Below are 22,874 nucleotides of genomic sequence, written 5' to 3'. Positions count from 1 at the left end.
GGGGAGAATCCCAAGGCCCACCCTCTCCAGGAGGTCCACTCAACCCTTCCCTCATGCCACCAGCTCTTGCGTTTTCTCTCCACGCAAGTGTGAAGGACAGGGAAATCATTCCTTCACTGGGAAGGCAGAAGATAAAGAGCAGCAATGCAGTACATTTTCACTTGGAAGTAAATGCCACTGAACTCAATGAAACTTGCTTCTGAGTAGACACAGGATTGCACTGGTGTTTCCTCAGAGCCAAACACAGATAGATGCTGCTTCATAGCAAAAGTTGGTATGGCAACTATGCTTGAGGACCAGAAATCAGGTAGACAGGGCCATCTTTTTAAAAAGTTAGTCAATTAGGGGGTAATGGAAATCCACAAAAAGCAGCCTTTCCCTTCTGTCTGTCCACAGGAGACAAAAGTATTCTGTTCCATGAATGGAATTCCACTCATTCATCTCTGGATCCAACCTGATAAAACTAAATTTGGGGAGAGGAAATTGTTAGAGAGAGTTTTGACTGCAAGCTCCATGTTCAGACCAGTAGTGTGTGTGTCTCTCTTTGAAGGGAAAAAAGCATACTGTAAATTGAGAATGCCACACGATGCTAATTACAGGCTATCTGCCCTCCCTTTCTGATCCCAAAGTCCCAGAGTATTCCACAAAACATGCTCAGTGATCCCAAGACAAAACAAGTTCAGAATGTGCTTATTCTTTCCTTGACTGTTACCCTGTCAACTTTAGCAGCCAAGTGAACTCCCACGCAAAACATGTTTCTCTAGCAGCTCGCAAGGTGGTGGTGGTTGTTAAAAAAAAAAAGTGCCATAGGTTTTTTTTTAGAAAGCAAACAACAATATGTACTGCTCGCTTGTAAACACAACAAATTGCTTTCGCAGCTTCAGTTTGCATCACTGCAGTTCCCAATAAAATTCGTCTTGAGAATATTTAAATGTGCATGTTGCTCTTAAGGTTTGTGGTTAAACTGAAGTGATGAGAAATACCATACAGTGATGAGAAAGGTATGCACTTAATATTGGAAATATGGGGAGCGGGGCTTGAGGGGTGAGACAGCAGCCAGGTCAATATGACACAAATGTAGCAGCAGAGCCAATTCTGCCTGGTGCACTGCAAAGGTCTCATTGCCCTTCCACTGCTGCATAGTATATAATGGAGTATCAGTTTTACATTCATTTGTTGGGAACAGAGTCTATTCATAACTGAATGTTTCAGCTAATAGCCATTTAGTTTTCCAGTCTCCCGAACTCTTCTCCCCATCTCATCTTTTCACAGGTCTGACTACTTAAGACATACACCAAAATGGTTGCTATTTATTAACAATTCCATATACTCTCAGGAACAGTCAAAGATTTCTAACTCCACTCTCTCAGCTCCACTGTTTGTAGAAGGACTTGATAGAATCAAAGAAAACACTTTCTACAACCCATATTCTTCCTGAGATGGCCAAAGAGATCATTTAACTCTGAAAAGACAAGGGTGAGGTTTAAATAAAGTTTTTCAAAATGTATATACTTTAGGCATATATAAAATAACACAGTTTCCTTCAGACACAATAAACTTCTAATTCCTTTAAAAAGCGGACACTGGTTGAGTTTTTGTTGTCTCATCTCTTCAGTCTTACTGAACTACTGGACCAAATCTTTCAAAATTCTGTTATTCTTGCTCCTTTCAATTTTTGTTAAGGAATAGGTTATGCTATTTTTTAAAAAATCTGTTAATGTGCTAGATGTTATGCAATGCATTTCTCAGGAGTGAACCAATTAGCTAAACAAACATTTGTGAAACCAATAAATATGAGCATATTTCCCCACCACCCCCAGAGATGAAATTAAAAACAAAGCGAGGCTCATCGTTCCATTATTTTTACTGAGCAATTTGGACTTTTTTGCATCACTGTGGTGGATCACTTTTAAATTATATTTCTCAGCAGGATACATTTAATAGGACTGGAGAGCAGCAGAAGGAACAAAAATGGTTCTTTAAAAGTATAGTTTTCTCCACAATATTCCATATACATTACCTCAAGAATATTTTACTCTTCAAAAGTCTCCCAAAGGAGCTCTTTAGAAGAATTTTAATTCCCCAGAAAAATATTTCCAGTCCTAAAGAAGAGTGCCCTGAAAACCTTTACTTGATGATGATTTAGTTATTCTGTTCCAGTTCCACACATTAATGGTGAACTATCAGGGTTGTTTTGAACGGCTAAGGGAGCTGGGCATGTTTAGCCTGGAGAAGAGGAGGTTAAGGGGTGATATGATAGCCATGTTCAAATATATAAAAGGATGTCATATAGAGGAGGGAGAAAGGTTGTTTTCTGCTGCTCCAGAGAAGCGGACACGGAGCAATGGATCCAAACTACAAGAAAGAAGATTCCACCTAAACATTAGGAAGAACTTCCTGACAGTAAGAGCTGTTCGACAGTGGAATTTGCTGCCAAGGAGTGTAGTGGAGTCTCCTTCTTTGGAGGTCTTTAAGCAGAGGCTTGACAACCATATGTCAGGAGTGCTCTGATGGTGTTTCCTACTTGGCAGGGGGGTTGGACTCGATGGCCCTTGTGGTCTATTCCAACTCTATGATTCTATGATTGTTTCCTCAGCTTTAATTCTAAGTCAATGCTTGCTTTTGCAAGTTTCTAGCATATATCTGGACGCGGGTGGCACTGTGGGTAAAAGCCTCAGCGCTTAGGGCTTGCCGATCAAAAGGTCGGTGGTTTGAATCCCCGCGGCGGGGTGCGCTCCCGTTGCTCGGTCCCAGCGCCTGCCAACCTAGCAGTTCGAAAGCACCCCCGGGTGCAAGTAGATAAATAGGGACCGCTTACTAGCGGGAAGGTAAACGGCGTTTCCATGTGCGGCTCTGGCTTGCCAGAGCAGCGATGTCACGCTGGCCACGTGACCCGGAAGTGTCTCTGGACAGCGCTGGCCCCCGGCCTCTTGAGTGAGATGGGCGCACAACCCTAGAGTCTGTCAAGACTGGCCCGTACAGGCAGGGGTACCTTTACCTTTACCTTTAGCATATATCTAAAATCAGAAGATGGGGGGGAAATTCATATGCTTGCAAACCGAGGGTGTCTCCAGAGTTTCAGATTTGGGGCATGTCAATAAAACCTTTTCATGCTGCAAGACTAGACTTGGGAGTGGCTTTTCAAAGCAATGAAACCATAAAATCTTGTTAATATGCGGTTCTCAGATATCAATGCCCAATAACACGAACTGAAAATCAAATACGATGAGCCCGCAGTGCAAATATAATCATAGTACCACAAGGACAAGGAACCTCAGGCGTCGAGGTCAAATGCACCCCCCCAACCTCTTTATCTGGCGCTTTGGACTCTCCCACAGCCAGCCCCTCTCCTCAACTGCCCCATCTCTCCAAAGGCCACACCCTGCGGCCTCCTTCTTCCTAGCCTGGAATGTGTCTTCGATTTCTGATAATGATTCTTGCTTGTCTGGATGGAGGATAGAGAGGGGTGCATGTAGAAACTATCCCGTACAAAGGTGAAATGTTTTCTTCATGCCATGACTGGCCTGAAGAAGGAAGAAGAAGACGAAGACGAAGACAAAGACAAAGACGAAGACGAAGAAGAAGAAGAAGAAGAAGAAGAAGAAGTAGTAGTAGAGGAAGAAAGCCTTTTGTTCCCTCTCCTCAGGAAAAAGAGAGAAAGAGGCAAAACTTGTTCCCATGTTTTCCGCCAATGAGTTATGTTTTTGGGCATTTCCAAAAGTCAAAAATATCCCAGGATTCTAAAGAACTGGTGTCCACAGTTTTCTATCCTGCTTCGTGTTTGCTCTGTTCATATCAACCAAAATACATCTGAGACAGGCACGATCCAGAAGTTATTCTGTATAAATAGTGGGTGGGTGGGTGTTAAGCCCCTAACCCCAATGCAAAATGTTAGGCTAAAGCAGATGCACTCATTAAAAATTCACTGTATACGGTAGTTAACTTACAGTGTATACATGTCTACTCAAAGCCTGCTTGTGTTTAATGGGGCTACTCCGGGGTAAATAAATAAATAAATAAACAAATTTTTCTTTATGCCCCGCTCTTCCCAGTTCAGAAAACCAGGCTCAGGGCGGCTAACAACAAATTTAACACACTTAACTGTAATACAACATAGAAGCAGCGTAAAATACAGTATTAAAACATGAATAACAATAAAATTCAAAGTTCAAAAATCAATTTGGGGAAAATCCATCCAATAAGCATTAGATAGTCACCAGGGCTAGCTGGCTGAATTAGTCCTACTTGGGCCAGCAAGGAGACCGGGGGAGAATTAGCTGTGGGGTCTCAGAGTGGGTAATCTTCATAAAAGGGGAGGGGGAAGGAAGAGAAGGAAAATAAAAGATCAGGCTGAATTCAAATTAAAGGCCAGGCAGAATAGCTCTGTCTTACAGGCCGGACAGAAGGTTAAATCCTGAAGGGCCCTAGTCTCATGGGACAGAGCATTCCACCAGGTCGGAGCCATCACTGAAAAGGCCCTGGTGGAGGATAGTTTGACTTCTTTAGGGCCTGGGACCTCTAAACTATGGTTATTCATGGACCTTAAGGTCCTCTGCGGGGCATACCAGGAGAGGCGGTCCCGTAAATACGAGGGCCCTAAGCCACAAAGGGCTTTAAAGGTCAAAACCAGCACCTTGAACCTGACCCTATACTCCACTGGGAGCCAGTGCAACTGGTAAAGCACTGGGTGAATATGCTCCCATGGCAGGCACTCCGTGAGGAGCCTCACTGCAGCATTTTACACCCGCTGGAGTTTGTGGGACAGTTTCAAGGGCAGCCCCGCGTAGAGCGAATTACAGTAGTCAAGCCTGGAGGTGACAGTCGCATGGATCACTGTGGCCAGATCGGGGCAGGAAAGGTAAGGGACCAACTGCTTAACTGCTTGATGTAAAACAAATTGGGTATAGGATTACAGTAAGCAGGCTAGATGAAAAGCAACCGAAGCCTTGAAGCTGTGCCTAATTACAATGTGGTGTGATAACTTTTCTCTCCATTATGGTAATGCATGCAAATGCATAATAATGAATTGCTGAGGCCACTGTTGCCCTGCTTCCATTCACTGGGGTGGGGTGGGGGAAATCAGTCATGCTTTTATCCAAAGATAATCAAACTGCTAATTACAGATAGGTAGCCGTGTTGGTCTGCCATAGTCAAAACAAAAAAAATTCCTTCCAGTAGCACCTTAAAGACCAACTAAGTTAGTTCTTGGTATGAACTTTTGTGTGCATGCACACTTCTTCAGATACTGCTAATTATAATCTTAGTTGTCTACAATATATTGTGATAGGGCTAAGTAATTTTAACTACAGCTTTATACAGTGGTGCCCCGCAAGACGAAATTAATTCGTTCCGCAATTTTTGTCGTCTAGCGAATTTTTCGTCTTGCGAAGCACGAAATCCCATAGGAATGCATTGAAAATCAATTAATGCGTTCCTATGGTAAAAAAAAGTCCAAACAAAGCCAAATTTGGTACAACAAATTGAGAGCCAGTGTGGTGTAGTGGTTAAGAGCGGTAGTCTGCTAATCTGGGGAACCGGGTTCGCGTCTCCGCTCCTCCACATGCAGCTGCTGGGTGACCTTGGGCCAGTCACACTTCCTTGAAGTCTCTCAGCCCCACTCACCTCACAGAGTGTTTGTTGTGGGGGAGGAAGGGAAAGGAGATTGTTAGCCGCTTTGAGACTCCTGAAGGGGAGTGAAAGGTGGGATATCAAATCCAAACTCTTCTTCTTCAACAACAGTTTATTAACTGCTCTTTAAAGTCACACATACTGTAAAGAGCAGTTCAAAAATTGAAGGGAAAATAAATTAACTTTATAAACAAAACATGTCTTTGTTTTTAGACAAAGAAAACAAAGTCGCGAGACGTTTTCGTCTTGCGAAGCAAGCCCATAGGGGAAATTCGTCTTGCGAGGCAAATCGAAAACGGAAAAACCTTTCGTCTAGCGAGTTTTTTGTCTTGCGAGGCATTCGTCTTGCGAGGTACCACTGTAAATAAAAGTTTCAAGAAGGAGAATGTACAAATCAAAATTAATTTGCAAGAGAGAGAGAATAATCTGCTTCATCCACAGGTACTAGGTAAGAATGCATCGAGTGCATATCCCATTAATGTATGCACTGACACATTTTGTATCTGCTGTCCTCTTTAAATAGTCTTCAAGGGTGGTCTTTGTAGAGCATGCCATCTACAGCAGTTATGCCTGTACATGGTCTCTACATTCAATTAAAAATATCACACTCTTCTCAACAAGGCCAGGGAGAAAAGAGCACAGAGTGCCATCACTGTAATGTGATACTGATCAGTATACATTCCCCAGTGACCAGGAGAGGCTCAAATTAATTATCAATACACAACTTCCATGATCTTTTTAGAGGCAGGTAAGGTGAAAGGGAGGTACGTATTGTCATAAGTTTCAGGGGCCAGAGTCTGGGTGCAAGTTACCCATAAATCCTGGAATTAGTAAAAGTCAGAATTAATGAAGGTTTTGTTAATCCATGGTTTCCCAAGTAAAATCAAGTTCACCCTGGGTTGTCAGCAGGGGGCACAGACTTCAAGTTATGCATTTGCACTCAAAATGCACTTTTACACTGCCTCACATTGAGCTTGACTACGCAGCCTGCCTCAACTTGGGAACTTCGGTAAAACATAGTCTTTGCCACTGATCCATAAAGCGTCCCTTTATTTCCAGACACTTAGGTGCAGGCAAAAGCACTCCTACTTTTAAGGCTGGCTTGCAAAGGAGAGAACAAAACAAAAACAACCCAAACAAAAGGATAGAAAGTGCTGTGGTACCTTAGAGACCCTGATGAAGTCATCGACTGAACAATTAGTCTCTGGGGTTCCACAATACTTACCAGGAAAGATGAAGAGTTATTTTGTGCAAAGAAAATGAGGGGTGGGGGGTGGGGAGAGAAACCTTGAGTCTCTCTCTCTCTCTTTCTCCTGCCCTTGCTGTTCATTCAGTAACCTATTTGAAGAGCCATTCCTTCTGCAAAGGAGGAGAGATGCTTTCAATGAAAAAAAAAATGTAAACAAATGAATATCGTTCCTCCACTTCCCTGCCTCATTTACTGTTGCGATCAAAACAATGTGCAGGAAATGAGAAGGTGTAAGGCCAGGAAGTTTTGCCAGCAGCTGGTGGGGAAACTCAAGTCCTGCAGATGTCCTAGGAGATGTAGAAAGGATGCTTCATTTATATCACATCTTTTTTCCAAGGAGAAAACATGTTGGCTCTGAGTTAGTCCATATTCTTAGGAGCCCACAGTGCAAATATACCGTATTTTTCGCTCTATAGGACACACTTTTTCCCTCCTAAAAAGCAAGGGGAAATGTGTTTGCGTCCTATGGAGCGAATGCAGGGGGGAGGCAGGCGGGAAAAGCCCCCATAGAGCCGCACACAAGCTTCGTGTGCTCTTGTGGGCTTTTCCCCAGGAGAGAGAAGGGACTGACTGGCTGCATCAGTCCCTTCTCCCACCTCAGAAAAGCCAGGAGAAGCCGCACAGCCCCTTTAAAGAGCTCGCGGCTTCTGCCGGTTTTGTGGGAGGTGGGGGAATCCCCCCCACTCCCAGAAAAGCCAGGAGAAGCCGTACAGCCCCTTTAAAGAGCTCGCGGCTTCTGCCGGTTTTGTGGGAGGTGGGGGAATCCCCCCCACTCCCAGAAAAGCCAGGAGAAGCCGTACAGCCCCTTTAAAGAGCTCATGGCTTCTGCGGGCTCTCCGGGAGGTGGGGGAAGCTGCAGCGGATTCCCTCCTCCCCAGCTCCCTTTGAAGCAGCAAAGTGGGAGGGGAGCAGCTTACACTCGTGTAAGCAGCTCCTCTCCCACCTTCCTGCTTCAAAGCAACCACGGAGGAGGGAAAGAAGGGGACCATGGATCCTCTGCTAGGGAAGGCAGCGGATTCCCTCCTCCCAGGCTCCTTTGAAGCAGCAAAGTGGGAGGGGAACAGCTTAAACCTGTGTAAGCAGCTCCTCTCCCACTTTCCTGCTTCAAAGTGGAGGGAATCCACTGCAGTTGCGAGCAGAGGATCCATGGCTCCGCTTCCTTCCCTCAAAGCAGCGTGCGGGGGTGCAGGTGGGAAACAGGGCAGGAAATAGATGCCGGGCAGGAAGACACAACCACACTTTGACCACTGAAAAATCCACCTCAGCCTCCCCAGATTTCCACTGAGACGGCCAGGCTAATCTCGATGGCCATGTCAGGCAATTCATTATTAACTGGACTTAGATAAGCCATGGTTCCCCTTCCTACCCTCCTCTGAGGCTCGATTTAAAGCAGCAAAGCGGACAGGAGCCACCCGCTTTGCTGCTTTAAATAGTTTAGTGCAACATTTGATTCAGAATATTTTTGTGTGTGTTTTCCTCCTCTAAAATCTAGGTGCGCCCTATGGTGCGAAAAATACGGTAATACATATGAGCCAGCAGGCAGAGCCCTCAGTGGCACCTAATCTGCTATGGGTCTGGGACCTGGTCATCGTAGTCAGTGTCAACATAACAGCAGGTGTGGGGGACTCCCTGGTCCTGAATGGGGTAACTGTGCCCCTGAAGGACCAGGTGCACAGCCTGCGAGTCATTTTGGACTCACAGCTGTCCATGGAGGTGCAAGTTAATTCTGCGTCCAGGGCAGCTGTCCACCAGCTCCATCTGGTATGCTGGCTGAGATCCTACCTGCCCGCGGACTGTCTCGCCAGAGTGGTGCATGCTCTGTTTATCTCCCACTTGTACTACTGCAACGCACTCTACGTGGGGCTACCTTTGAAGGTGACCTGGAAACTACAACTAATCCAGAATGTGGCAGCTAGACTGGTGACTGGGAGCGGCCACCAAGGTCCCATTGAAAGACCTACATTGGCTCCCAGTATGTTTCTGAGCACAATTCAAAGTGTTGGTGCTGACCTTTAAAGCCCTAAATGGCTTCAACCCAGTATACCTGAAGGAGCATCTCCACCCCCATCGTTCAGCCCGGACACTGAGATCCAGCTTTGAGGGCCTTCTGGGGGTTCTCTCACAGTGAGAAGTGAAGCTACAGGGAACCAGGCAGAGAGCCTTCTTGGTAGTGGTGGCCGCCCTGTGGAACATCCTTGCATCAGATGTCAAGGAACTAAGCAACTATCTGACTTTTAGAAGACATCTGAAGGCAGCCCTGTATCGGGAAGTTTTAAATGTTTGATCACATTATTATTACTACTACTACTACTACTATGGGAGCTGCCCAGATGGATGGGGTATAAAACATAAATTATTTTTGTTGTTATTGTTATTGTTGTTGTTGTTATTAACCCCATCCTTTATCCTGCAATGTGACTTTAAAAGCCCCCAAATGAAACTCCTGAAATTGGCAACCACCTCAACTAAGCTAAGTTACTCAAGAATATTAGAAGGCATCCCTGTATATTTAAATATTCTAAAACTGTGCTAGGCTAGGAATTCTAATTCTATTCAGAGTGGGGTCAGAGAAGCTTTCTTGAAGAAAAAAATGCTAAAAGTATATTCCACACAAGCCCAAGCATCAAGATAGTTGAATACCAACAGCTAAATACTAAGAATAGCTTCTTCCTCCTTTTGTCAAGATGCCAAATGCTAGGGCAATTTAAAAGATCTCTGCTTTCAAGAAATGCTCATATTTCAGTTGTGGTGAGCCTTGAAGCAAAAAGGCATTTCATAAGAATTAAGTGATTACCAGGAATGTAAGAAGAGTCCTACTGGTTCCATCACGTCCAGCTTCTCTTTCCCCCAGTGGATAACCATCAGCTGCTGGGAAACCAGCACCAGGGCATGAAGACAACAGACATCATTTAATGTTGTTCCCCGGCAGATGATTATCAGTAGCACGATGCTTTATGAATCTGGAGTGTCCACATGCCCATGGTAGACCTCCCCCTTTGCGAATCTGACCTTTAGAGCCTTCCTGTGACAGTGAATTTCATTAATTATGAATTCTGTGAAGTAGTGCTTTCTTTTGTGTGTACAGAGAACATATCTACGTACATCCACCAGTTGAAATAGCATCCAGATGACAGGAAAATAGCACATGTCCTGTTGTGCTTTTTGGGTACATGGATGCCATTCTAATCATATGTGATTTGTGGCTGACAGTATCAAAATTTGACAAGAATTGTCAAATATATACAAAATTTGCCACCATTGCTAATGGAAAATGTCCAGAAACAAATAAGAATCATTTTCTGATTTTAAACAAGAGAATGATTTCTGTAAATACGGTTAATTTCTGTAATAGACTTGGAATTTGAATTGATAATGTTGAAAGCACCCCCTGCTTCAAAGATTCTGTTGGACTCTTCAAGTCTCCTTACTTTCCCCTTGTTATTTGTCCTTCACCGTCATCAACATTTATATGGGGGAAGAGACTACCACATCACAACACACCTAATGCAGGGACTGACTGCCACGTCAAAGCATACAGAAACATAAGCAAATTAGGATCCCACATGGAAAATCTGAGTCACCATGCAAGAATAATTCCAGACTTGACATGGTAAGCCAGTGGTAACAGCAGTCATCGTCAATGCTGCTGTTGATGCTAAAATAAAAATTACTGTTAATAACATGTACTGAGAAATGGGTGTAGAAGTTGAATCACTACACGTCATGTCAGAAATCAAGCAAAGTAAAAAAATAAAATTACAAAAATAACATGCCCAATAAGGGAAAACCGATCAATTCAGAGGGGGAAAGATAAAAACTTTTGACAGCAAAATGATGATGATCCCATCAGCAATATTCCATTAGCAAGTATACTTTTATTCTTCTCATAATCCTCGTCCAGTGAAACTCTCAGTCACTCTCTCTTTTTTGGCCAGGATACTTTGATATTGCTTACTGTGTGCTAGTGAAAAGCAGCATGTTTAGAAAAGGGGGCAATTACCATATAGTAACATATAACAGAGTTTTCCGTTTGTGTTTTGATTCCAATTTTCTTTTTGCAGACATCAATATATACAACTACATAATAATAATAATAATAATAATAATAATAATAATAATAATAATAATAAAAAATGCATCCTTACCTTTAATATGGGGAAACTAAATCTCTTATATGGGAAAGCTGGTACTATTAAACAGTGGCATTTACAGCAGGCAGGAGTGGGAAACCTATGGGTATCCAGATATGGTTGTTCTATCAAGTCCCATCAGCCCCAGCAAGCATGGCTAATGATCATGGATGGTGGGAGCAGAAGTGACTTGCTGTTTGGGGTGGAACCGCTATGCTAGCTTCCCAGCAGGTGGGTTGCTGTGCTTACTGGCAGGGAAAGAGGCAAGACAGTGCAAATACACCAGCAGGGAACCCCCCTCCGCCTGCCTTACCCCTCTTCTTCCCAGCAAGCAACAGCAAGTCACTTGCTGGGAAGCTAGCACAGCTGCTCTACCACACCTGATGAGTTACCTGAATGTGATTTGTAGTGTAGCAATGTCTGAAGAACCTCAGGTTACGCAACTCTGATTTACAGTCTGTCTAGTAAACTAAAATTTTCAGGCTTCTAAACAGAAGGGTTTACTTCAAAATGTAGCACCCAGGATAGCTGTGCACGTTGCACATCTACAATTTATAACATACGTCGGAACAATAGCGTCATCTGAATAGTAGAAATCTATTCTGCCGGCGAAAATTGTGAGGCGATTATCGAAATGTGTTGCCTACATGCAACTGGTGTGTTGGGGGCTGCAACATGATGGATACTGAGGACAGCCAAGCATCAACTTTATAGGGTTGTGATTTATAGACCTGACTGTTTCAGGCCTCCCATTTCCTCTAACCTTCTGCTACCAAGCAGGACTGTCTATATGCCAGACACTGTTAATTCATACTACCAGTATGCAGGTGCACTATACAATGGTGCCAGCAATTCACTTGTGATGCCAAATGTAGTAATCAGTGAGAACCCAAATGTGAATCTAAATGTGAGCTTTATTATCAGTGTTGGGAGGGGGGTGGGGAGAACGGCATATCTTCCCCATTAGCATTAGCTACGGAAACAAAATTAGGATTTTGCAGTTTTTTATTTATTTAAAAAAGAAGCAGCGGGGGGCGGGGGAAAAAGAAAAATAAAAGAAAAAGAAGAAGCGATTTTACCTATGTCCACAAAACCCCACCATATTTGCCAATGATTTGGCTGCTTCTATTAAAAAATGGGACTTTTGACAGCCTGTCATTCAAGCAAGGCTTAATTGTGACAGCACCCACAGATGTCTTGCAGAAATCAGCACTGCTGACAACAAAACAAGAAAAAAATGAACAACAAGAACCAGTCTTTTTTTAATAACCAAAAATAAAAAAACAAAAACAAAACACTGATATTTGAACACTTACGGCTGTCGTAGCATATGTTGCCCAAGGCACGTCCTGTTTGAAGAAGCACGTCCTGGTCTTTGCAGTTTAAGAGCTGCACCAGAGGTGGGATCAAGCCAGCATCCACACACGGGTTCCTCATAAATTCTACAAGCCACAGAGAGAGGTTTAATTTAAGGCTAGTTGATGAGGATTGATTATTTCTTGTTAAAGAGAGCCATTTTTCCTTCAGCGAATGTTTTCCTTTCCAAATTCACACATACCAGAAGCACTGCAGCTGCTTCTCTGTATGAAAACTAATTTATGTACAGACGAAAAAGCAATCTAGTTCCAACAGCAGCAACAAAAGCACCCCAGGAATTATGGGCATGTTCCAAATTCTACATATTGACTGCCCGCTGTAGATTCCTTTGGTGAGAATAAAAAGTATTTTAAATATCCTTCATTATATTAAAAAAAACAACCTAAACATTACAACACCAAGCATATACTGGGAGCAATAAACACAGGCAAGAAAGCACCGGCAACTTTTCTTCTGCCCACTTCTATTCACTAAAGAGGATCTAAATAACCCAGTTAAAGGAAACCTGATAGAAAGGCTGTTGCATCCCTGTGTCCAAAGGAAACCTCTTGCTTCTGTACAGGATCTTGATTAAACCACAGAGGAAAGTTAAAGCAATTTTCAAAGCTATAGCTGAAAGCAGAGCGTGGGCTGCACATTATACTTCTTCAGGGGTCTAGGTAGTAATAAGAGTCACTTTCATCCAAGAGATTAGATGGAGGGACTTAGACAAAGACCCTGGGGTCTCTCCACCTAACCATGGCAGGCTTCTAGAAAGTCATTCGGTGTTCCTTTTACAAAACAAAAAGCAATGGGAGAAATAATATTAATACTTAGCATTTGTACAGTACCTTCAAGTGTTCAATGCACTTCACATGTATTATCTAATTGTAATCCTTGCAGCAACGCTGTAATGATTATTGTTTTTTTGGTTACGTAATCAATGTGCTTTACAAGTACTGTATGTATGTGACCACATAAAAAGTGTGGAGAGCAAGCTTCACAGGAATGAATTCACCACACATTGTTTCTGGCAACTGGGATCCCTACTTCTAGTAGCTGGTCCTTCTGCAAGAAAAGAGCAGGCAGTCGGCAGCAGCAGTGACACTGTTGTGGCCCAGGTGGCCCACGCTTCAGCAGTTCTGCATATCCACACTACATTTACAGCACATGGTTCTCGCTTTCCACCCCAAAGAATTGTGGGAATTGAGGTTTGCTATGGTTTTTTTTGGGGGGGGGGGGAAGAAGCCATGTGCTGTAAATATATGGTATGGATGTGACAGTTCTGGGCACCACGATTTAAGAAGCTGGAACATGCGCAGAGGAGGGCAACCAAGATTGTAAAGTCTGGGTATGTTTAGCCTGGAAAAGAGGAGACTGAGAGGGAGAGATGATAGCCATCTTCAGATATCTAAAGGGCTGCCACATGGAAGATGGAGCAAGGTTGTTTCTCCTGATCCAGAGAGTAGGACCTAAACCAACGGCTTCAAGTTAAAAGAAGAGATTCTGACTGAACACCAGGAAGAACTCTCTGACGGTAAGAGCTGTTCAACAATGGAATGGACTCCCATGAGAGGTGGTGGAGTCCTTCCATGGAAGGTTTTTAAGCAGAGGTTGGATGGCCAGCTGTAATGGATGATTTAGTTGCGATCCCTGCATTGCAGGAGGTTGGACTAGATGACCCTCAGTGTGCCTTCCAACTCTACAGTTCTGTTGTCCAGACTTGTGCCATGAAGAGGGCACTTTGGTGCTGCAAACAAAATGGCAGGATGTGCTTCTTCACTTTAATGCTCACCTGGAGGCAATGGCCACCCACTCTGAATAAGTAGCTAATTTTGAGGCTGGGCTTGTGCTTTGGAATATATGGATGTTTGCTATCATACAACTTTTGTCTCTGTAAAAAAAAAGGTCTGAATAATTTAGAACTGGGGGGAAAATGTGCATGTGCCAATGTGCAGCACCTGCTAAAATGAGTCACAGGAGCTGAATGTGGCCTTTGGCAGCTTTGAATACATAGTTAATAAATTGCTGTCTCCTTGCAGGGCAATTTGTTCTGGGAAGCTGTGGCAATTTAGACATGATGCATTCAGTTAAAAAGGAGGACTGGAATTTCAGAACCACAGTCTTGAGTACAGGGTGGGAAACTGACTGGTTTGGTTTCCAAACAAGAATCTTCAAAAAAAAAAAAAACCACAAACGAGTAATTATTTCCCTTCCATCACATCTCCTCAAGAGCAATATTTCGAACTGCCTCTGCTGCCCAGTCCATTACAACCTGCTAATTCATGGGAAAGGAAGAGAGGCATCACTTTGTGGAACCTCAAGCAATGATAAGGCATCCTGAAATGAGCTGTACATTCAAATCTCTGCAAGGTACCAGAGCAATCTTAGACTTGTTTCGTTTCCAACCATCTCCTATGAGATTTGTGCTAGTGCTCAGCGCAAAAGTCAAAGCAGCCTAGGGAGAATAACAGGAGCTTGCAGCAGCTTAAGAGACAGCATCATGAGATGTTTGGGATCAGCATGCTAGGCCCTTCTGAAAATCCCAGCAGCGACAGCTTCACTCTTGTCTTCTTTTACAGTATACACTTGTGATATTGGAATGACCCTAGCAGACCTTCTGGGGAAAATTAAAGGCTTGGCAAAACAGCAATAGGCTTTTATGACAAGTGGCTTCTTGGAGTGGAGATAAATGTATATATGAATAAGTTGAAAATGAATGCCAAATTAGTGTATTAATACAACATATGGTGTTAAAATAAAGTTCACCAGACATGCACAAATGTGCCTGCAGTCACACCTGCAACTGTGAAAGTCTTGTCATTTAGCTTTGCCTAATAAAAAAACACATCGCGGGTTTTTCACAACAGTTAGCATTATAAAATAATTGCAACTCTGAAGTGCTTTGATGTATCTGGCAAATGGATGACTAAGAACTAATATATTATCAAGGCAGAACAGAACAAAACAAAAAAAGAGTGCAGTGGAAGGGAAGGAAGAGAGAAATGAAAAGCATCTATTCTATAAAATGAAAACATAAATGAAGTAAAACATACTGACAAGTGAGCTGCAAAACTGAAGATGTTCCAGGAGAAAAGGCCTTGTGGAAAACCTCACCATTTTTGGCTACTTCTGCTATGACGTTAGCTATTTTTGCAGTGCAGGAGGACTGCGGAGTCAACAGACTTGCAAACACTTGGAGGATCCCACTTTTCTGGATTTTTTCACTTGTCTCTGTATCTGAAAAGAGAGGAATATATGCAAAACAGAATTGAGTGGTAAGTAGCAGGTTAATGGAAATGTATTGAAAGCTTCACACCTAAAACGAAATTCCAAATCTTGACACCAAAACCAAAGAATGACCCTTTGTGCCGTTAGTTTGGAGAGAAGGCTAGGTGGCATTACAGAGCTGTATAAAATTCTGCAAGGCATGGAGAAAGCTTTTTCTCCCTCTCATAACACTAGAAAACTTGAGGATGTCCAAGGAAGCTGGACAATTCAGGGAAGACAAAAGGATAGACTTCTTCACACAGTGTGTAGCTGAACTATGGAATTTGCTTCTGCAAACCGGGATGGCCTCCAACTTAAATGGCTTGAAAATTAGGCAAATTAATAGAGGATGAGGCTATCAATGGCTACTAACCCTGGTGGCTATGTTCCACCTCCACTGTCCAAGGCAGTATGGGCCTGAGTATCAGCTGCTGCAAACCAGAGGAAGAGACAGTGCTGTTGCACTTATGTAGGTACTGCTTGCAGGCATCCCATGGGCATTTAAGCCAACAATTCTGAGAACGAGATCCTGGAACAGATGGGCCACTGGCCTGATCCAGAAGGTTCTTCTTGTGATACCCAAAGACGCAGATGTTTCAATGATTCATTGCTATTTAAGAACTGCCTTTTTGTTTACACAGGAAGCTATCCTGCATACCAAGTCATCAGACTATTCAGCCCTGCATTGTCTACAAAGCCAGCTGCTTCTCCGGGTTCTTAGGCGGAGGTCTCTCCCATCACCTACGACCTGATGTTTTTTTTACCTGGAAATGCCAAGGACTGAAGCTGGAACTTGTGGCGCACAAATAATGTGCTTTACCATAGATCTATGGTTGCTACCCTATAAGGAGCACCATGACATCCAGCAGGGCCTAGTGAGCAGAGGAAGCTTTTAAATCATTTATAGTTATTATTGCAGGACAAATGTGGTGGTGTTAAATCACCTTCCACATATATATGCACAAAATATAACTAAATAACTGTTAAAAACAGCACCAAATAATAGCAAGCGATGAATTTTAAAACAATTCAAAATGGATGCCCATGGAAGAGACCTGTTCCTCAACCTGGGAAGCTCTGATGGAACAAAACAGTCTTCAATTGTTTCCAGAAAATGCAGATAGTGGGAACTCATCGTATCTGGACAAAACTGCTGGTCAATCAAACAGGGGCAGCCACACTGAAAGGCCTGTGCTGAGTTACGTTGGAACAGACCTCTGGTATCACTGGAACTCAAAGAAGCAGCACTCCTGGGGATTTCAGTGACCTACTGGTAACCAAATAACCTGGTATAAGTAGTAGAAAAATAGATGGGTATTCCTATTGTGCATATAAAAGGAGAAAGACAGGACAAAACTAGAAGCTAGGGAAAAGTCCTGACAGAGCCATCAGGGGAGTTGTGGTTCAATGGGTAACAGTAACTGCGGGTTCAAGTTGTCTTAGATTGGTTTTACTCAGGTATAGTAACTTCCTGCACTTCCTCCTAGATTCTCAAAGGGGTGCTTTACTTACACAAAACCTCTGTGAGGTAAGGTAAATGATGAATTTCCCCAAGGCTATTGAGTGAGATTCAGAACTGAGTAGTAATGCAAATGTTCTGCTTTTAAATCCACCATTCCAGCCACTGAGATGAGGTAGGTCAGATTCCCATCTTCAGAATTCTGAGGATGCAGGTAAAGAGCAAAGCTCAAAGGCTACCTGTGGTGTCTTATTTCATCTACTTTCAGAATAACATAGCCCCAATATGTTAAATAGCCTTAGGCTCAGACATATGCTGAATATTCTGATTTTTAAAAAAAATAAGACACGGACATTTTGTAATCATGATAGAGGTAAAAAGCAGCTTCTCTCTCCACTCAGCAGTCCAACTACATTCAGCAAGGCTTACTTACAGGAGAGCATGCAGCCTTAGTTGTGTTTTGCTCCTGGGGCACCCCCCTCCCCCCCCCCCACAGCAAGCCCAGCACACAGGGTATTGTTTTTGCATAAACAGGGTCACAGCAGATTCTACCATAGCTCTCCATCTCTCTTCTCACACCTTGGCCTCTTCTGCACAGCACACACCTTGTTCTCTGTGTTAGGGGGTAATGTAACTTAAACATAGTAAGCAGTTATTGTGCACATTCACCAGGAATCATAGAGAATGTGCACATAATCTGTCAATTAAGAACAATTGTGTACATTTCCCAGTCAGTATACATAATATTCAGCAGGCCTTGGGGAACGTGCGAAGACAATGAATTTTATATATTCTCTGGTCATTATGCATAATCTCAAACAATTCCCTCTTCACAGACAGATTAGGTGCACATTCTGTGTGATGCCTAGTAAATGTGCACAATGGCCAGTTATTATGCACATTGACCACATATATACCCACATTCACTGAACTGATGCCAACTTCACTACAGTGGTACCTCGGGTTACAGACGCTTAAGGTTACAGTCTCCGCTAACGCAGAAATAGTACCTCGGGTTAAGAACTTTGCTTCAGGATGGGAACAGAAATCATGTGGCAGTAGCGGGAGGCCCCATTAGCTAAAGTGGTACCTCAGGTTAAGAACAGACCTCCAGAATGAATTAAGTTCTTAACCCGAGGTACCACTGTACTTCAGAAATAATGGGCTTTTTCAAAGAAGGTCTAGAAATATACAAATTTCCGGTAATAAACAAGAGAGAAAACACATGCAAATAATTGCCACAATGAGTTCTTACATATCAGAGAGAAATGGGTGCTTTAAATTTCAGTGTCTGAACTACAAGAAGTTACAGGGTTTTGTGTCTTGTATTGCCCCCCATTTCTTTAAGAGGAATTGACTGGACACAATCTACTGGGAGTTTCTCTTGCAGACAGTTGCCTTGTGCAACTCCTATTCTTTTCAATAAGAGGAACAGATGAGCGATTCCCATACTGTAGGGATTGTCTGTACAATCTGGTCCCTACCTTATTACTTACAATTAGCATGCAAGATGCAATAATATGATCCCACCCACTGCACCACTGAGAACCTTAACACAGTATTGACTTGCTTTTATCACCCACGGTTTGACGGACTTGTTAACTGTGCAAATTAAATCAATGGTATAAAATGTATCCTGAAAAGCAGCGAAGAAAATAAAATTAAACTGTTGCCTCAGGTTAGTTTTGTGCAGCAGGGATGCTCTGATTTATTTGACTGAGATCAGCAAACACCAGTAAGACAGAATGACTCAGACGCAAAAGGACTTCTAAAAGAAAATGGAATGCCAGATCTCCTCCTCTTAGAATAAGAGGGCAGGCAAAGAAAACCAACATTTTGGCAGACTTATTTCTTCCAGTAAAGATCATCTGACAGCTGCTGAAGTGGGAAGCTTCAGCTATGTGGGTCCTGCACAGCTTTTTACACTCACACATAAAATCTGAAGCATAGCAAACCTTCATGAAAAACACACATAGAGAGAACAGTATGGGACAAACTCAAGTCAATATCATTATTTTGGTCTGTGCAGACCCACAAGGCGGTAAAGAACCTTTTCGAACTTCTGAAGAAGGAAGCCTGTTGCTGTTGTTGCTGTGTAGGGTTCCTGAGGGATTTAGAACCCAGATCTTCCTGCATAAGGAACCTCCTTGAGTGCAGCGGGTTCTCTGCCAGTCATGTAGTGGCCAATTAGGAAGTGCAGGGTCTCATCATGACTATCACAGGCACGCCCCTCTAAGATTATACAATAATATACTAATGATTAGAGACACATTGCAAGGATCAGTGCAGATCTCCAGGTGTTGCCCTTTAGCTAGTGCACATACATGGGCAAATGATTTTGAGTGCTTCAATATCTCTTTTTAGAGTGATGTAAGTTCTGTTTTCCTGCCAACCTAGCAGTTCAAAAGCATGTCAAAGTGCAAGTAGATAAATAGGTACCGCTCCAGCGGGAAGGTAAACGGCATTTCCGTGCGCTGCTCTGGTTCGCCAGAAGCGGTTTAGTCATGCTGGCCACAGGACCCGGAAGCTGTATGCTGGCTCCCTTGGCCAATAAAGTGAGATGAGCGCCGCAACCCCAAAGTCAGCCACGACTGGACCTAATGGTCAGGGGTATAAGTACCTTTACGTTCTGTTTTATGTAATGGAACTTGCACACCATTCTCTTGAAACTGAAGCACCTTGTGTTTTCAGTGTTCCTATATGTTTAGCTCTGGGTAAAGGACTCCAGGATGGTTAAGTCCAGTCAAAGGAGACTATGGGGTGTGGCGCTCATCTTGCTTCAGGCTGAGGGAGCCGGCGTTTGTCCACAGCTTTCATGTGGTCATGTGGTGAGGATGAGTAAACTGCTTCTGGCGCAATGGGACACCGTGCCAGAGTGCACGGAAATGCCGTTTACCTTCCGATTGCACCAGTGTGGTGTAGTGGTTAAGAGCAGTAGACTTGTAATCTGGTGAACCGGGTTTGCGTCTTCGCTCCTCCACATGCAGCTGCTGGGTGACCTTGGGCTAGTTATACTTCATTGAAGTCTCTCAGCCCCACTCACCTCACAGAGTGTTTGTTGTGGGGGAGGAAGGGAAAGGAGAATGTTAGCCGCTTTGAGACTCCTTCGGGTAGTGATAAAGCAGGATATCAAATCTCTTCTTCTTCTTCTTCATCTACTTGCACTGGTATGCTTTCGAACTGCTAGGTTGGCAGAAGCTGGGACAGAGCAATGGGAGCATACAGTAGCTAAAAAACTCCCCTTTCATGCAGGTTGAGTGGTTCTAGGACACTGTAGACAGGGACCCTTCTGCAGAAATGCAGATCCCAGACAACCCCAAGCCACTACACCACTGCAATGTGGACCTACATGAGGAGGGAGGATCAATGGGCTCATCCCCACCTCTATCCCTCACACAGAAAGGAAAATACATAGCAGGGAGAATGAATGAATAAAGATTCTTCAGAAATGAGTATCCTCACAGCAGAAGCAACTGGAGATGGAAATGGGAACAATGCTGGCGGGTGGAGAGAGGAGAAGGACAGGGAAAGGGAAACATGACAGGATCAGCTGTGTTTTAGAGGCAGTGCCCTCAGGCGCTTAAATAGTCCTTATTTAACTGCTGAAATATTTAAAGACATTCCTTCTTATTCTTCACTTGCAGATTTGAAAAACTCACGGGCCAAGGTCATGCCGCAATGGAGGTCTGAAGCCATAAGGAACAGGCTTTAACAAATAAAAATATATAAACAATGGTGACGTTTTGTGTGGCAGAACAGAAGACAGACTGGAACCAAATCTCGTAGGGACCTGGGTGAGGTGAGGTGGGTTGGGAATGTGAAGTGAAACAGGAGCACTGCCTGACAAAATGAGCTCCTCTGTGTTACAGAGGCTGAGTCACACAGTATAGGGGCAGGAAGACCAAGGAACCAAGAGTAATAACAAAACAAGAGCTGGGAAGAAATGCGGCCTTCCCCAACCTTGGGCCCTCCAGATTACAATTGTTATTTGCTTGCTTGTTTAATTTGTATACTGCCCTTCATCCATAGATTTCAGGGCAGTGCACAACATAACATTACAATATTAAAAACACGCAATACAGAATAATAATATGTGGAGTTTGGAACTTAAGAGGTTAAGTTCTTCCCATGATGCCTCAACATTCTGACGTCAGCTTTCGAAGCTGGGAGGAGCTGGGAGGAGTTACGTTCAGTTTCTCTCTGTGTGTCTGAGAGAGAGAGACATGTTTGCAATGGCTGCCAGCAGTGACGGCTGAAATGCTTCAATAAAGAGCTGTAAATAGACGGACCTGTCTGTGTATGCTTGCTTGAAGGAGGTGAGACTGTTTTACACCGCTGTGTGTTCTACTCTGCTAAGCCGTGACCTGAAGGGAGCAACAGTGGCGCAGCTTTTGAAGAAGTGTGCCGGACCCGTTATAAACTGCTGATTGGCGACCGTAAAGCAATCAGAGGTCACGGCTCATCGATCAAGCTTGGCAGATCGATAACGCCACAGGTTATGGGTACTTAATTACCGCTCGTAAAACAGTCACCGGAGCTGCCGGAAAGCTTTGAAGTTTGCGGTTTAGAGCAAAGGAGCTGCGGCAGGAGGCGGAGTGATTTTTGCCTGGTGTTAAGAAGCAGCTCGGAGCTAAAAGCTAAGAAGCAGCTGGAAAATCGTTTCTCCACGGAGAAGGGAGAGCCAGAGAAGCTGAAACTGATTGTAAGTAAGCTTGGGCCCCTTGGGAGAACGGGAGAAGATGGCAGAGAGTCAGGATATACCGGTGGAAAAGCTCACTCTAAAGAGTTGGGCAACCTGGAGGCAAAGAATAAAGGGGTGGTTCCTGGTCCATGGGCTTTGGGGAGCAAGCCAGAGGGAGCCACTACCACCAACCCCCAGCGCCAAAGCGGCTGGAGACGTTGCAGGCTGTGACGCTGCGTTGCCTGAAGATAGCCAGCAGAAAATGCAAAGAGAGCTGGATATGCTCAAAGCATGCGTTGATGCATCACTGAGACCCTACTTAGAGGGTGTGAAATCAGCGTGGGCTGCCTGGAATGTGCTGAAAGGTTTGTGTAAAGCTTCAGCGGGAGGCCAGAGCCCTGCAGACGCTGGACTAGAAGCCCCTATTCCCCAATCAGCCTCAAGGAGCGCTGGTGCGCAGATCGGGAGGGCGAAGAGTTCCAAAGGCGAGTTTAAAAAACTTTCCACTTGTGCTGAAGCGAAGAGCAGCTTCAGGGGGGGCGAGGCTGGTGGGAGGCGCCGTTCCAGAAGGAGGAAGGCCAAGCCAGCTGGGAGCCCCGGGCAGTGTTTTTCCACTGGAGTTCAACATCTGCGTGGCAGTTGCCCCCACCAGAGCACACAGGCGCGGCAGGATGTTGGCAAGGACACTTTTCATGGGAACCAGGCGGGTTTCCATGGCAACAGGCCTGGGAAGACAGGCAGGCGTGGAACTGAACCAGGTGGTCGCAGTAAACAACAGGAAGAGTCTTATCAAGTCTCTGCGAGCATGGCTTTGTTCGAAGACGGCCGTGTGGAAAATTCCGAGTTCTGCTTTGTTATTGACTCTGCAGCTAACCGCAACATGGTTCCAGAGACCCCTGCAGTCGAGATGTGGAATTGCAAGGCAGTTCCAAAAGGACAAACTGTGCTCTTTGCAAATGGGCAGAAAAAGAATGTAACCAGTCTTGTTGATTTACATGTGTTTGTCTTACAGGAGACGATGGAGTTTTGTATTGTTCCTGGGATGCACCACTGTCTTTTATCTGTGCCTTATTTGTTGAAAAAGGGGTTTAAGGTTTGTTT

At 44.0% G+C, this 22,874-nt stretch overlaps 1 protein-coding gene across 6 annotated transcripts in view; it reads right to left on the bottom strand.

Annotated features, from left to right (window-relative positions):
• The window catches only part of RAP1GDS1 (Rap1 GTPase-GDP dissociation stimulator 1), a 102,451-nt gene that overhangs the window by 31,212 nt on the left and 48,365 nt on the right, over positions 1–22,874 (bottom strand). For 4 of the 6 annotated variants that reach the window (XM_028743425.2, XM_028743423.2, XM_028743424.2 and 1 more), the window contains exons 3-4: positions 15,481–15,603; positions 12,324–12,449 (exon numbers count right to left, since the gene is read on the bottom strand). In XM_028743425.2, the coding sequence (XP_028599258.1) occupies positions 12,324–12,449; positions 15,481–15,603 (249 nt within the window). Of the gene's footprint in view, positions 1–12,323; positions 12,450–15,419; positions 15,604–22,874 lie in introns of those variants that run through there. The other 2 variants (XM_028743427.2, XM_028743428.2) reach the window with 2 other exon arrangements.

This window comes from Podarcis muralis, chromosome 9 (genome assembly GCF_964188315.1).
Source record: "Podarcis muralis chromosome 9, rPodMur119.hap1.1, whole genome shotgun sequence".
Lineage (NCBI taxonomy): Eukaryota > Metazoa > Chordata > Lepidosauria > Squamata > Lacertidae > Podarcis > Podarcis muralis.
Note: the sequence above shows the minus strand (reverse complement) of the source record. Positions and strands in the feature narration are given on the sequence as shown.